This window comes from Micromys minutus (genome assembly GCF_963924665.1).
Source record: "Micromys minutus genome assembly, chromosome: 17".
In the NCBI taxonomy this organism is placed as follows: domain Eukaryota; kingdom Metazoa; phylum Chordata; class Mammalia; order Rodentia; family Muridae; genus Micromys; species Micromys minutus.
In genome coordinates, this window is record NC_137952.1 from 45958341 (window position 1) to 45973579 (window position 15239).

Consider the following 15239-nt stretch of genomic DNA (forward strand, 5'->3'; position numbering starts at 1 on the left):
TTCTGGGGTTAGCATCCCGTTATCAGTGACTGCATATTATGTCTGTTCTTTTGTGACTGGGTTATCTCACTCAGGATGATATTTCACTTGTACTTTATAACCTTGTTGACAACTAAATTTTATTTCATTCTGACTTGTCAAATTTGCTCATTTCCTTTTTTCTTTTTCTGTTTTCTATCCTCTATTCTTCTAGGACCAAAGTTTTATATCTTATATTAAAAATGAATAGAATTCATTATTTTCTGCTTCTAGTGTATCATCTGTGCACATACCAGGATATTAATAATCAACTTTAAATGAGAGGTTTTTTTTTAACAGAAAGAAAAATAATGACTGTCTCACACAAGGCCCTGTACAACTTTGTTTTCCTTTATTTTTGACTGTTTTTCACTTCTGTGGTCCTTTCCTGCCAGATAACGTCTCACAATTTTATTAAGATACTTACATCTTCATGTTTCTATTACTGTTCTGTTTGTTGAAACATTCTTACTTCTTACCTTTCATTGGAAGTCTTAACTGTGCTCATTAGTAATGACTTGTTATGAAAATTATTTTAGTGATGCAAATATTGGAAATAGCACTATTTGAGCTCTTTATAAATGGCATCTGCTATTCTAAGATGCTGTTAGTTTTATATTTTAATCTTAAAACCCAGGTGTGTATATAAAATATGTATCTTCCACCACCACAGTGCCATTACCAAGTTCAGAGTACACCTTTCACTGTCACTGTTGATGGCTTTGTAAAATTGAGGAAACAGCTTTGTAGCTATGTTTGTTGCGCTCTCACTGTTGGGACATGCCTGTTTCTGCGCTTTATGGAGTTGATGCTGTTTTGTACCTTACTTACTTGCCCTTTCCCTGTGAACTGAAAGACCATTATTCCTGTGCTCCGTAAATGTACACCTTGCAAGTACTCTGTGTTAGTAGACAGTGATAGGAAGAGTAAATGATCTTACTCCTTTCCTGAGCTACCTTAGGGGCTTTGTCTTGACCAGCTTTGATTTTATGTTTCTTCTACTGTGGAATTAATTTGACCTCCTTTAACCCTCAAATGTGAAATCATTGGATTGCATTTTGGTGTTCCAAGTCTTTGGTTAGTGTAGCATGATTAATATTTATAAATGTATTCAGTAATTGCAAAGATTAAAATTTAAATACAAATGGAGATTCTGCTTTTATTTTGCAAGAACGTTTGCTGAAGATGACCTTAGAGGAGAGACGCAAAGAATATATAAGGGACTATGTTTCTCTGAGCACCATTCTATCATGGAAGGAAGAGATGAAGAACAAAGGCCAAAATGATGGTAAGTTTCTCAGAACAAGCTTTTAGGCAGATGTTGTTCCCATATATTGATGGTTCTTCAAAGATGGTGATGGACAGACATGAATAACTAAATTCATGAGGGAGGTATTGTTCAATTCATTACTTCATTTTTTTTGAAATCATTGTTTGCTTTTAGTTACCTATCTTGTTCTTCTTAAACTTAGGAATGTATAGTAACATAATTTGAGGTTTGAAATACAACACGCTTATAGTATGTGACTTTTTTTACAGGTGTCCTTTTATTCTTTAAAAACTATTCTGCAGCAGAGCTTAAGAGAAAATGCTGTAGACATTTACTCATTGCTGGTGTGGCATTTTGACCTTATATTTCTATTGGGTTTTCTTTAGGTTATTTTAAGAATTGCATACACAGTACAGAAAACCAATAACATTTTAGATAAGTTAGAGAATTGTGTTTTATATGGTATTCTACATGTAAAAGCATTTGACAAAATTTACTTAGTATTTTTGATTTGACGAGAGTCTGGGTTGTAGAGTATAAATGAATTTTTAAGCATTACAAAGGTATATGAAAATTGGTTATTCAATATCAAGTGGTCAGCCCCAAAATCAATTTTTTAGTATGCACACATGTATGTATGTATTTATGTATATATGTATGTGTGTATATGTGTATGTTTGTATGCATATGTATGTATGTGTGTTTGTATATATATGTATATTAGGTCTGAGAGGAAATAGAGGCCATTAATATGGCAGGGAGATGGAAGGGGTTAGAGGAGGGGAAAGGAAAGGAAGGAAATATTATATTAAACATTATATTTTAGTAAAAATTTTTAAAAGTTTCTAAACAGGAAATCTTACATTATACAGATGTTTCATATACTTATCTCAGAATTAATAGGCATTGGTGTTAATCTTGGTTCGAAGTGTAGACAAAAAGCACACTTAGGGCAGGGGAATTTACTTGAGGAAGTGGACTTGAACAACTCATTTTATACATTGTGCCCTTGCCCTGTGGGCAGCATGCAGGGTACAGGTCAGAAGATGAAAACCAAGTGTGGAGCAGAATTTGAGTAGAAAAACAGCCGATCTAAGCTTTGGTATTTGTAAAAAGAATGTAGTTAGGGTTGCGTTTTAGACACTCTCTTTCTTGACCGGTAGAACAGGAATGGTGACATGTGTGCAGCTGAGGCAGGAGCATTGCTACCAATTCAACAGCTTGGGTTCATAGTGACTTCAAGGCCAGCCTCACCCTACTTAAAAATCAAATATCTGCAACATCAACAAAGGCAAAGCTTAGGCTAAAAGTGACTTCACCTCAAGGGTTAGTGGAATCCTAGAGCCAGATGATTAGCATATTCACATCTGACCTCCTGCTTATTAATTTCAATAAAAGCAAGTTGTTTTAGCAGTTGTCTCATTAAGACATTGAAAGAGAAGCTAGTGCTGTGTGTAATGCAAGAGCACAGGCCAGAAATCAGGAAAAGAACATTTCTACTTCTCCTTGTTTTAGGCTCAGTTATATCTTTCTTTTTATTATAGGAACTGGAATTGAATACTTACTCCATGCCTAGCAAACCTCCCTTTGGTCTTTTTCTTTTTCTTCATCTGATTACTTCTTGGTCACCGTTATAGCTGGTCAGTTATCTAAGGATATGGTACATGATGTTCCTTTTTAGCAAATTTGTTCTCTTAGGATAGAGTTAGAATCCTGCTGCTGCTGGAATATTTCAAAGATCAGTCGCTGATACTCAGGCTGCTGTGTATGTTGGAGAACTATTTAGGAACTTGGTTTGCTTGTTGGCTACTTCTCTTTGTTTCCATTTATGTGTACGTATATGTATATGTAGTTATGCACGTATACATGCATCTATCTATTGTGCAATTGTAGGTGTATAGGTGTGTATGGGGGTGAGTTAGCACATTAGTATCACAGCCTACATATACAGGTCAGAGGACATCTTGCAGGAGTCAGATTCCCATTTGCACTACGTGTGTTCTGGGAATATAGTTCAGGCTATCAGCCCTGGTGGCAAGCATTTTTATCTGCTGAGCCATCCGGTTAGCCTGGGCTACTTCTGTTTAAAGATTCAAGTAAGTTAAAGCTTAAAGTAACTGTGTGGTAGAATTTTTTCAGAATCAAAGTAGTTTGGTGTGTTCAGGTATACCAAATTCTAAAATATGACTGCCAAATTAGGAAATATACATTGAATAACTCCTGACATGTCTTTCTGTTACATGACACTGTGTATTTAATTTTGTGTGCCAAATATGCACTTATAATTTATAAGTGATTCACAGCTATCTTATGCATTAATTCTTCTGTTAAGCTGTTTTGAACCTGAAGGCATTCCATGAGGAGTTAGGTGGTGTGTTCTGAATTGTATTTTTATTAAGCAGTGCTTTATCATTTACATGTGACATCTGAAATGTTATTTGCTGTTGTCTTTTGTGACCTGGAAACTGGTGGATGGCTTCATCTTTAAAACGTTACAGCTTATTATATAAGAGATGCTTGACAACTTTTTACAATGTACATATTTTACACATTCTCCATACATACTTTGTTCTTGTCATATCTTTCATAATAAGTCATAGTAGAATATTAGTCAGTTTTACTATTTACTGCTTTAAAAGATGTTTAGTTAACTGGTGAGTATGATCATTATGCAAATGGATAAAATGTCATTGTAAAATTTATTGGGTGTAATTAGACACAGTGTACAGCTGCACATATGAACCCACAGTGATTGTGTGAGCATGCATAAGAACTGAGCAAGCTCAAGCCAGATACAATTCCGGCATGAAAGTGGGCATGAATTCCTGTCTCTAGCTGAGGAATTACTGTTTTTTTGATAGCTGCTGAGAAAGATAGTCTTCTTTAATGGGATATGGACCACACTCCAAGGCAGGTCTCACACCCACTAATAGGTGGCTAGTAAAACTGGACTGGATGGTTTTAAAAAAGAGAGAAAGAAAACCAGAATTGGATAAGCAGGGATGTAAATCAGGGAGGGGCTGGGACACCGACATGATGAGAGTGCACTGTCAGAAAGTCTGAGAGATTTAATAAAAACACTGTTTAAAAGTAAAGTATGTATAATTAATATTTACTAATAAAATACTTTAAAAACATTTCTGTTGGTGAGAGGTATGGATGGCTTACCTCTCTTGGTAAGAGGTATGGATGGGAAAATATAGTGAACCTCTCTTTAAATGTGCCTTTTCCTGTATTAGATCACAGAGTAGATAGTATCTGAACCCCCCTCCCCTTGGTGGCGATATTGGTCACTGGGCTCACATCTGGTGTAAAGTCCCCTGTAAACTTTTGATAGCAGCAGCCGTTGATTGCTGCTTAGGTCATTTATTTGGTTAGTGGTTGAAAAATACTGTTAACTAGATTTCATTGTTCTTCTTTATTATAGGAGGACTTTATTATAGGAGTACTTTATTATAGGAGTACTTTATTATTTACCCTATAGCCAATGGTGGCCTTGAATTTCTGATTCTCTTGCCTTCACCTCCAAAGTGCTGCAATTGGTATGTACCCACACACCTGATGTATGTGGTGCAGGAGATGGCAGAGGCCTTCTATAATGCCAGGAGACTTACCAGCTGAGCTACACCTCTGTCTCTGAGTCGAGTCATCATTTTGAATGTTTAAAAAGCAATTGAGAAAAAGAATAACAAATCTTTATAATTATTTCATCCAAATATCATAAAACAATCTTTGAAAATGATGTGGTTAGAAGAAAACTTTACATGTATCCTTACATCCAAATCTGATATACATGTCATTTAGCAAACACCTTGCTCTAGAATTCTAAAGTTTGCCGTCTTTAAGTCTGAATTACTAAACCATTTTTTTTGAGGTAAATGTTTCCATGTTTTGACATGTATAGTTTGGTTATGGAGTGGAGGCACATTTATTATCTTTAGTTTCTTCCATGTTAAAATTAGTGTGACTGCAAAAAGTTTAGTGTCCTTGATTCTCCTTTTATCTGAACTAACTTCTACTCTTAAAAATGGTGCTGTGGGAAGTGATGGCATGTCAGAAGGTTTTAAGTTAGAGGTCTGGCTAGACAGTGGTGTGAGAACCTTTCTCCCATTTCTTTTCTTTTTAAAAAGATAGAGGGGAAAATATTTAGTCTTAACTGCTGAGTTTTTCCTCTCTTTACTTTGAAATCCAGTTTGAGTAGGATTTAAACTCCTGGTCAGCAAATGACCTCTGTACTAAGCTGAAAAATCATGTTTAGAAATCATCAAAACCATATCTTTTTCAGTTTATATAAGCTTTTATTTTATGTTTAAATAAATATTCCTTGGTAATCTTATATGTGAATGTGTAATGTATTTAGTCTTATCTTCTCCCCACTAACCCACTCCAACTCCTGCAAGGATCCCTAGAATTTATATGTTTTTTAAAAATGTATTTATTCATCTTTCAATATTAGTATATAACACAGTATTTTTATTTTAGTAGATTTATAATAGCTACTTTTAGTTGTCAGTATGTTTATTAATTATAAAGGTGGAGGAAATTAGAATGTAAATGCTATTCTATAGAACAGAATATGGAGAAGGATGAGGGTAAAAGGTTTATTTTGTGTGACATGCAATACTTTATTTTGTTTCTGTTTTCCCTTTCCCCCCTTTTATTGAAAATAGATTTTCCCCTCACATAGTGATTACAATCTCCTTTCCCTCTACTTTTCCCAGTTCCTCCCATCCCTAGCTTATATGGATTCAGTCTCTCTGTTTCTCTTTAGAAAACAGACAGACTTCAAAGGGATGGTAGTAAAATAAGACGTAATAAACTAAAACAAAAACTAACAGACTGGAATTGGACAAAACAAACGGAAGGAAAACACCTCAAGAAAAGTACAAGAATCAGAAACCAACTCCTTTGCGTCCCCAAAAGCCCCATCAAAACACTGAGCTGGAAGTTATAATACGTACACAAAGGACCTGCCACTAACCTGTGTGGGTCCCGTGCATTCTGCCTTAGTCTCTGAGTTCATAATGTGCCTTGATCATATTCATTTAGAGGGATTTTCTTGGTGTCCTCCGTCCCTCTAGCTCTTACACTCTTTTTGTTCTACAAAGCAAATACAAACAAAACTGAAAAACAAAACAAAAACCAATGTAGCAATAAAATGGTTCCTAATGGCATTTTCTTATATTCATGATCAGTGCCTTGCTCAGCCATCAAAGGAAGCTTCCTCCTGCAGCACATGGGAACAAATGTCAATAACCACAGCCAGACAAGATGCAGAGAATGAGAGACCTTGGGGCAATTAGTCACAAAAAATGAGATATGTCTATCAAATTTCTCTCCTAAGGATTCAAGGAACCCTGAGGAAGGGGAGGAAGAATGAGCTTTGTTTATAACTAAAAAGCTATAAACGTAGAAGTTGGGGCTAGAGTGGTGGTGGATAAAGTTCTTGAGGACCCAGAGTTTGGATCTCCAGAAGCCACTGAAAGCCATGGTGGCTGACTATAATCCCAGTGTTTGGGAGGCAAACAAACTAGATTAGCTGACCAGCAAGTTCTGTATTCAAGTAAGAGTCCTTATTTCAGTAAAGTAGAGAGGAATAGAGGAAGGCTCCCAGTGTCAACGTTGAGCCTCAACTTGCATATGTGTATATGCATCAAACACATGCACCTGCATACAAACAGACAGGCATGAACACCCCATGTGTATGCACCTACCCACCCACAAAAAGATTAAGATGAAATACTGTTTCAGACTTTTGTAGTATCAACTACAGTATGTTATTAAATGTTGGATATAGCTGAAGATGACCATGTAGAAAATGGTATTAAAAAATGATTTATTCAGGTTATTAGGAGGGAGAGGCACATGGTGTCTGTGAGTTCAAGGCCAACCTGATTGGCAAGATGAATTGTAGGCCAACTAGGGCTACACAGTGAAATGTCTCAAACAAACCAAAAAAATATAATACAGATGTTTAAAACAAAACAAAAACATAAGCTTTCTTCTTCAAGCCTTTGCTGCTTTTCTCTAGATCTTTACAGCTCGCTTTCCTTTGTGTCTCTTGAGTGTAGTGTGCTTTAGTCCTGGAGTCCCGCAGTGGGATGAAACACTGATTGATCCTCTTACTTGCATGGTTATTGTCATCTTTAAAGTCCTGAAGGTGAAAGACTCCTCTTCCGACAAAGGATTTCTCTCCCCACTTTTGGAAACTTTCACATTCCCTTTCCTACTCCTATGTCTTTTCTTCTTTATTTCATTCTTGGCCCCTCTTCGTTTCCTTTTTAATTATTATAATCTTTATAGATTTAGCAAGTTCTAAAATCTGTTGGACCCTAACAGTTTCCGACTTTACTCTCCAGCTGTTATACCCACCTTAAATTTTCTTTTAAAGGTCAATCTAATTAATCTTTACCCTGCACACTACCTTGCCCTACTTTCTCCCCATTCCCAATCTTATTTTTTATTTGAATAAACTATATATCCTAAATGATGGTAAATATTTTGCATTTTTGTAATACAAAGTTGTTTCTATTAAGTTTCAAATGTTGTATATTACAATGATAAATTTTAATAACATTTTCTTAACTTTTATATACATATTTAAGTAATTGACACGAGGATACAAATTCATAGCTTAGGTTAAGTGCATTTTATATTGTTATTTTGCAGTACTTAATACTGTTATGACTTCAGCTTCTGTAAGTCTAAATGGCAACAGAATTGAACTTGAGGGAAAATATATACAGTTCAACCCATTGCATGGATTTTTATGATGTCCAATAATAACACTTTTAGTGTGTTTCAGGTCCAGGTGTACTTATTTGGGTATTATTGATTCTTCTTATTCAGTTGTAGGAAGTTATTTTAATGCTACATTCTTTTAAAGACCTTTGCAGAGTTAATTTGCTTCAAAGCCAGCTATGAGTACAGATGGAGTTTAGTTCTTGAGTCACCTTAAGTAGATTCTAAATATTTTGAAAATAAATGGTAACTATATCTGAAAACACTGAGATTTCTGTGCAATAATATTCTTGGGGAAACTTTTGCACTCACTGAGTCAAACATTTGTGAGGTATGATGTGAAACGGAGAAGATAAAGAATACAAAGTTCCTTAGGAATTCATAAATCATGATATGTTTCCACGTTTCCTCTGTTTTAACTCTTTTTCTAGATGATTTCGACAACATATAAATAACATTTCTTGTGTACAAAAGATGTAGTTCACCAAGTAATAAATAAATTATTCTTACATTAAGCATGTTAAAAATGTAGAAACCAAACCAGTCATCTTTTTTTCTTACAACTTTATTTCAAACCAATAATCTTAAATCTTACTTTTAATTAAAAATAATTATGGTTAAGTTAGAATTATAGTTTTAAGATGAAAAGTTCTTCATATATATATGTGTGTGTGTGTATGTATATACACACATCATTCTATTATTTGTATTGGTGGTACCAATCTGTAGAATTTTATACAAAGAGAACAAACTTCCAGTTCCATTAGTCTTCCTTTGTGAGTCTTTATACCTCTGCTCCATGCCTGATTTATTTATTTTAAATCTATGAATTTTATAATTATCTTCTTCTATAATTGCTGATTTTTTTTTCTGTTAAGTATTAAAAACAAGAACTGAAGTGTAGCTTATTTTCATAGTTAAGTGTTTGGTTTACAAGGGGTTGGATTATTGATATAACAGTAAAATAACGAGTGTAGGTTAAGAGAAGTGGCCCAGCGTATGAGCAAACATGGGGGTTTTTAGGCTGAGGGGCACACAGACATGAGTGTGATGAGGACAATTCTGTGACCACGCATATTAATGATGTAAAGGCTATGAGAGCTCTGTACTCTTTCTGCTTCATTAAACTAACCCCTTTCCCTCTTTTTCTTGGAGATACATCTCTTCCATATTTTCCATGTCTAATAAATACCCATGTCTCCTTCTCTGTGTCCTTCAGTTTTCTCATACATCCATTCATTCTTGGATTAATTGACTGTATGCTAGAGTGTGTGTGTGTGTAAGTGTTAAGTGTGTGCATTCAGGAATGGGGGAGGTTGCCAGCTTTCCAGCCTACTCTTGTAAGAGTTGAAACTATTATTTTTTTTTTTGTGATAGTATACAATACAAAATTTACCATTTCAATATTTTTCAACACTGCTGGTGGTGTAGTGCAAGATTACTACTGACATCCTTTTGAGTGTAGCATATAGTGGCACTAAGTTAGTTTACAGTGTATGAGGCCATCCCTCGTATCCATTTACAGAACCTTTTTATCTTTCTGAATAGAAAATGTGTGCTTGGGAAACAAAACTACTAGTTTGTCCTTCTCACCCAGCTACTGCTATTTTCTCATCTACTGTTTCTGATTTTGTTAGTTCTGGATATATGATGTGAGCAGTATCATATGTGTCTTTTGTGTTACACTTAACACATAGCATCCATGTTGTTGCATGTGTTTCAGAATTTTGCTCTTAGTGTCATATGTTAGAAGTATCATTAAAAATGTTCTTTCTTCCCCCTAGGTTTTATGGAATTTTGTCTTACATTTAGGTTTTGATGGACTTTGAGTTAATTTTTACGTATGGTATAAAGTTCAATTTTATTCTGTATGCATATCCAGTTTTCTAGTATCTTTTACTTTTAGCTAAGCATGGTACCCTTTTAGAAAGTAGCTTTAAAATGCCCTGCTGATCTACAAATTTGGACTAATGCCAAAAATTACATTTCATTGATTAGTGTAGCTTTGTAGTAAGTTTGAAATCATAAAGTATGAGTCCTTTGCTTTGATCCCTTTTTGGTCATGATTCGGTGTGATTGATATTTATTGAAATTCCATGTGAGTTTTGGGAATTGTTTTTCTTGACAAAAACACCTTCAGGGTATTAATAGAGATTGCGTTGAAGCTGTAGATCACTTTGGGTAGTAATATTACCTTTGCCATATTTTTGTCTTTCAGTATGTTTTTCTACTTACTTACATTGCTTTTAATTTTTAAAATAAATTATTTTAGTGTTCTGTGATGCATCTTTCACCCCGTTGGTTAACTAGCTTCACTCTTTTAAAGGTCATCATAAATGGAATTGTTTTAATAATTTTTTTATCAATGGCTATTGTTTTTATAAATGTAACTAATAATTGTATATAGTTTTTGTCCTGCAACTGTTCTGAATTCAAGGTTGTGGTCATGCGTTAAATCTCACTATGTATAATCACTGTGAACAGAGAGAATTTTCCTTTTCTACTTAGGATGTCTTTTATTTCATGATCTGGTGTACTTACTCTGGCTAAAACTTGGAGTACTATGTCAATGAGAAGTAAAGAAAAATCAGTGTATTTTGATTTTAGGGAAAATGCTTTCATTTTTCACTATTGGATGTGATGTTATTTTTATGTTTCTATTGTGTTAATTTTCTGACATTTTGAATATTTCTGTTATGTTTAGGAAGTTTTTATTTTTCTCCCAGCTTATTGAGTGTGTTTATTCAATGAAAGATGATTGGATTTGGTCAAATATATATCTGTGCCATTTGAAGTAAAAATGTAGTTGTTTCTCTTCATTTTCCAGCCCCCAAGTTTTAGTAGACCATGTGTTTCTAGGAACGCATTGATGTCGTTTAGAGGCGTGGGCCTGCCAGTGGTGCATGTGAGCTTTATTCACTTCTTGGATCAAATATCAAGTCATATGGTCGTATTTAATTAGCAGGAGTCTGAAAGTTATGGTGTAGTCACATGCTCAAGAGGAAAGGAAAAACAAAACTATTTCATAAATAGCAATTATATAACATCACTACTCACATGGCTTCTTAAGTAATCATATTCTGTTAAAAACAGCAACAGAATGCACTATTGCTCTGTATCCCAGTCAATAAGTAAACATTAGCATTTCTAATGAAACCATTGTGTATTACTCAAAAATTATCAGTCCCAATAAATATAAAAACCAAGACTTCCTCTTTGAATATATTCAAAACACTTTTGGATTTAGTGAGTATTTGTTTTATCACATTTTCCTTGAACATACTTGGCAACGATTGAAATAAATTGGTTGAGATACTCACTCCTAAGATGACTTGGCATTCAGAGTCCAGTGTATCCAGTGTATCTAATGATTTCTTCCCAACCAGTTGTTGATGTGTGTACTTTCCCACAGAATATTGTTCTGTGGAGTTGAGAAAGTTGGCAATTCACTACTACTTAAAAATGTACTCTACTTTTAGCTGAGGGTTTTTTGCTAAACCATTTATACATATGTTCTGCAAGATTTAATGTTGTAATTTTCTGGTATTTTCATAGTGTTTTGGCAAGTTACTAGATTTAATATCTTTTTCACAAATGATGATTAAATAAATTGTCTAAAAGCTGAGAGTTTGCAATTGATTTATTATGTCACCAGAAATGATAGCTAAATTATCACAAAAGCAAGGAAAACTGTCACCACAACTCCAGTAGCAACAATGATTGCCCTGTGTTGTTGCACCTGCCACAGTCAGAAATGTTCATGTGCCTTTAAACACATCTTTGAATTGGAAGTATATAACAAATGTCAATTGAAATTTAAAATTGTGTTTGTGAGTGAGTGTGTGTGTGTGTGTGTGTATGTGTGTGTGTGTGTGTGTTTGTGTGTAAAAGAGATGGTTCTATTAGGTAGCTCTGAGCAGCCTGGAGGTTCCGATATAGATAGAGTGTTTTGAACTCATGGAGATATAACTACCTTCATCTCCTGATGACTGCAATTAAAGGCATGTGGAACAACACCGGATGGCTCAGATTTTATATTTCAATGTTTTGGGTTTTTTCCCTCTAATGATTCCTAGTGCAATAAAAATACTGTTTATCAAAAGTTATGAGACTACTTAGACTATATTTTAATGCATCATAGTGTCTGTTTGGAAAAAGAGAGTATGTGGTAGGTGAGGTAAATGACTAGCTGTTTTTAAGGGCTCAAAGCAACAGTTTGGAACATTTATTTGAAGTTAGGCATCTGATTTTAGAACAGCAAAATAACAATTTTAGAAAATTTTCTTGTCTCACATGGAATTGACTCCTGAAAGTACACTTTCTTTCACTGGAAATAAACATTCTGAGGGAGTCCAGATGGAAATCAGTCAGCTTTAGTCAGTGCATTTTCTTATTGTAGATAACTGGGAAGTTGTTGAAGGTTCCTGAATCGATTTGAGATTATTATTCTAGGCTAATCTAACCTTATATGTAATGGTGTTCCTTTTCTGACCACTGCTGGTGTAACAGAGCAGTACCTCTTGGTGTTCAAAAACATTTGGGGTCTATTCAAAGACAACTTAGTACAGGTCAGCATTCTGTTTCATTCTGTTCACTAAATGATCAAATACATTAAACCACACAGTTCTTTGTAACGTTGACTGGCAAAGTGGAACTAAGAAATGGTATTTTTTTTCCTTGACAGATTTGTGTGTAAAATATTGTAGATTTGAGTTTTCTGGATGTACAGTCTTTTTTTTTTTTTTTTTTTCCTTTAAGGATTTACTTGGTGGTAGGACCATTGTGAATTTTATTCATATCAGCAATAAAGCAGTTTTGGGAAAATGACACACCTGTCTATTTGCCTATCTATACCTCACACACCCCAGCATTGGTTTTTGATTTCTTTAGGCAGACCTTGACAGAACAGAACACATACTTCTATCTGTAGACCCGGCATTGTGGCTTCTCGGTTTTTCACTCTCTCTTTTCACTCCCCACCACTCCTTTTCTGCTTTTTTGGTTTGAAATACTTAACCACTGTTGTGACTTTATCGATGGAATTTGAGCTTCGATTTGCAGACACTGTCTTAAAGACATGTTAGTTGGAGCTAGACATGCCTTCCAGGATAGTGTTCTGGCCTGAGAAGGCAAAGCTGGGTTGTAGCTCTTAGCAGTATAACAGCAACAGCAGCAGATTAAAATAAAGGAAAAACTCCAATATGTGTGAAGCACAAAAATACAAAGCAACATTGTTTTATATATACATACATAAAAACACATATATCCAACATCATGATAAACTTCAAACTTTGTTTTCTTCAGGAGGAAAATGAAGGCATTTTTCTGTAATCCAGATTAAAAGTTTCCTTAAGCACAGCAGTGAATTCATGGCTTGTTTATTAGGTAAAACTTTATACTGCTTTGTGTATTTAAGCTGCTTTATAATGCTTTTTTTTTTTTAAATAGAGGAAGGCTGGAGATGTAACTCATATGAGGATTGTTTACCTCTCATGAACTAGAGCCCTGGGTTCTACCTGTAGCAAAAGGAGATAGTAAAAAGTGACATTAATAGTAAACTGAATTTTCTTATAGAAAGTAGTAAAAATAGTTAGACATTATATGAGAAAATTTTAAATAGAGTAGATAATGTTGAATTACTAGGTGAGAAACAGGAATTCTTGAAATAAATATAGTACATGTAACCAAAGTAGCAGTGGGTAAAATATCATTATTTTATGAAACTTTCCTGATGTGAAAAAAAAATCCTTCAAATAAGGCACACTGAAGAAAACTTCTGGTAAGACCAAACTTTTATTTCAAGGACTACCATCAAAGAAAAATTCAAGTTTCCAAGAAAAGTGAAAACGATCTAACTAAAAATAAATCTGAGTAGCATTTGCTTTTTTTGTATGCTGGAAAAGTTTCAGTAAATTCCAAGATGAAAGTACCATGATCCTAGAGTTCTGAGTGTAGTAGAACTTTGTCAACTGTGAAAATAAAGCTATACTTCTTCAAAAGAATTATGAACTACAATACCAGATGCTTATAAATAAGTATATTATTTAGAAATATTGAGCAAAACGAAATGAATCAGAGTAAAGAGCTCTTGACCAAAAGAAGAGTTACTTAATACTTAACAGTATTGGAAAAAGCAAAAGCTCATGCACTTTTAAGATATAGTGAATGTAAAAGAAAGTACATTTAATGAAGTGGTAAGCATGGAAGAAAAATGGCAGTTGAGGAATGAAATTACAGATGATGCAGTTTAGCTTGTGCTACAGTGCATGGGAGTGGGTTGGAAGGGAAGAAAACTACATTGTGACATTTGAAATGCAAAGAGTTTCTGTATACAGACTTTCAGAAGGCACTCGTTGAAAAGCAGAGACTTGTGATAAAAGAAAATGAATGATTTGTTCACCCAGCCTCTCCATGTCCCTATGAAAGAACTAAAGGCACGGTGGCACTTGTACGGCTTAGGCAGGAAGGTGGGTCAGCTCAGGGCTTTCTGAGCTGAATAGAATCAAACAAGGCAGAGAGGCACCGAGTAACAGACCAGCACTGACTTGTAAAGAAGGTGCCACTAGTGCCACATGTTTTCAGAAAATCACCTGATGATGCAAATAAGGGTAAATGAGAGGAATAGAGAAAACCACGGTTAAAAGTGAAACGGTTTTGAGGAAACCCCTGTTTATGGTTACTAGAGTCCAGGGATTCCCCAGGCATGACTGTGCTCTCAAGTATCAAAATACTCTATACCCACAAATAAACTGGACCCGGGGTGGGGTGTTGGGTCTAAATTGGAGGTAGATGATTGTTTCACATGAACTAGGCTTTGAACTAAAAATCCTCAAAATAAATAGAATTTTAAAAAGGGAAAAATACATTCAAAAGGAATGAGAAATAGAAATAAAATTAATCAACAAACCAAATCAACAAAAAGTAACAATCACTGAAACAAAACTCCGTCTTTGTTTTTAATAGACTCAAAGAATTCGAGTCGGCTGAGGTGCTCATCAGATTAGCAGATTTTAAAAGTGTATTAGAGCCTCTGCTGTCCTCTGTGTAGTGTTGACAGGAGTAATCTGTCAGAGTAAGGTTGAAGCTTCATCTGCTCATTTGATGAATCTGGAGGCTCTGTCACGTATTGAGATTGTTCATAAGTGGTCTGAGGTGGAACCTAACTAACACTGTAACAATCCCTCGGAAAGCAACAGTGCTTTAGGTCTAG

At 34.8% G+C, this 15239-nt stretch overlaps 1 protein-coding gene across 11 annotated transcripts in view; it reads left to right on the forward strand.

Annotated features, from left to right (window-relative positions):
• The window catches only part of MACROD2 (mono-ADP ribosylhydrolase 2), a gene marked incomplete at its 3' end in the record, with an annotated part of 1819824 nt that overhangs the window by 4988 nt on the left and 1799597 nt on the right, over positions 1 to 15239 (forward strand). For all 11 annotated transcript variants that reach the window (XM_080931763.1, XM_080931769.1, XM_080931766.1 and 8 more), the window contains exon 2: positions 1190 to 1306. In XM_080931763.1, coding sequence (XP_080787889.1) covers positions 1190 to 1306 — 117 coding nt within the window. The remainder of the gene's footprint in view (positions 1 to 1189; positions 1307 to 15239) is intronic.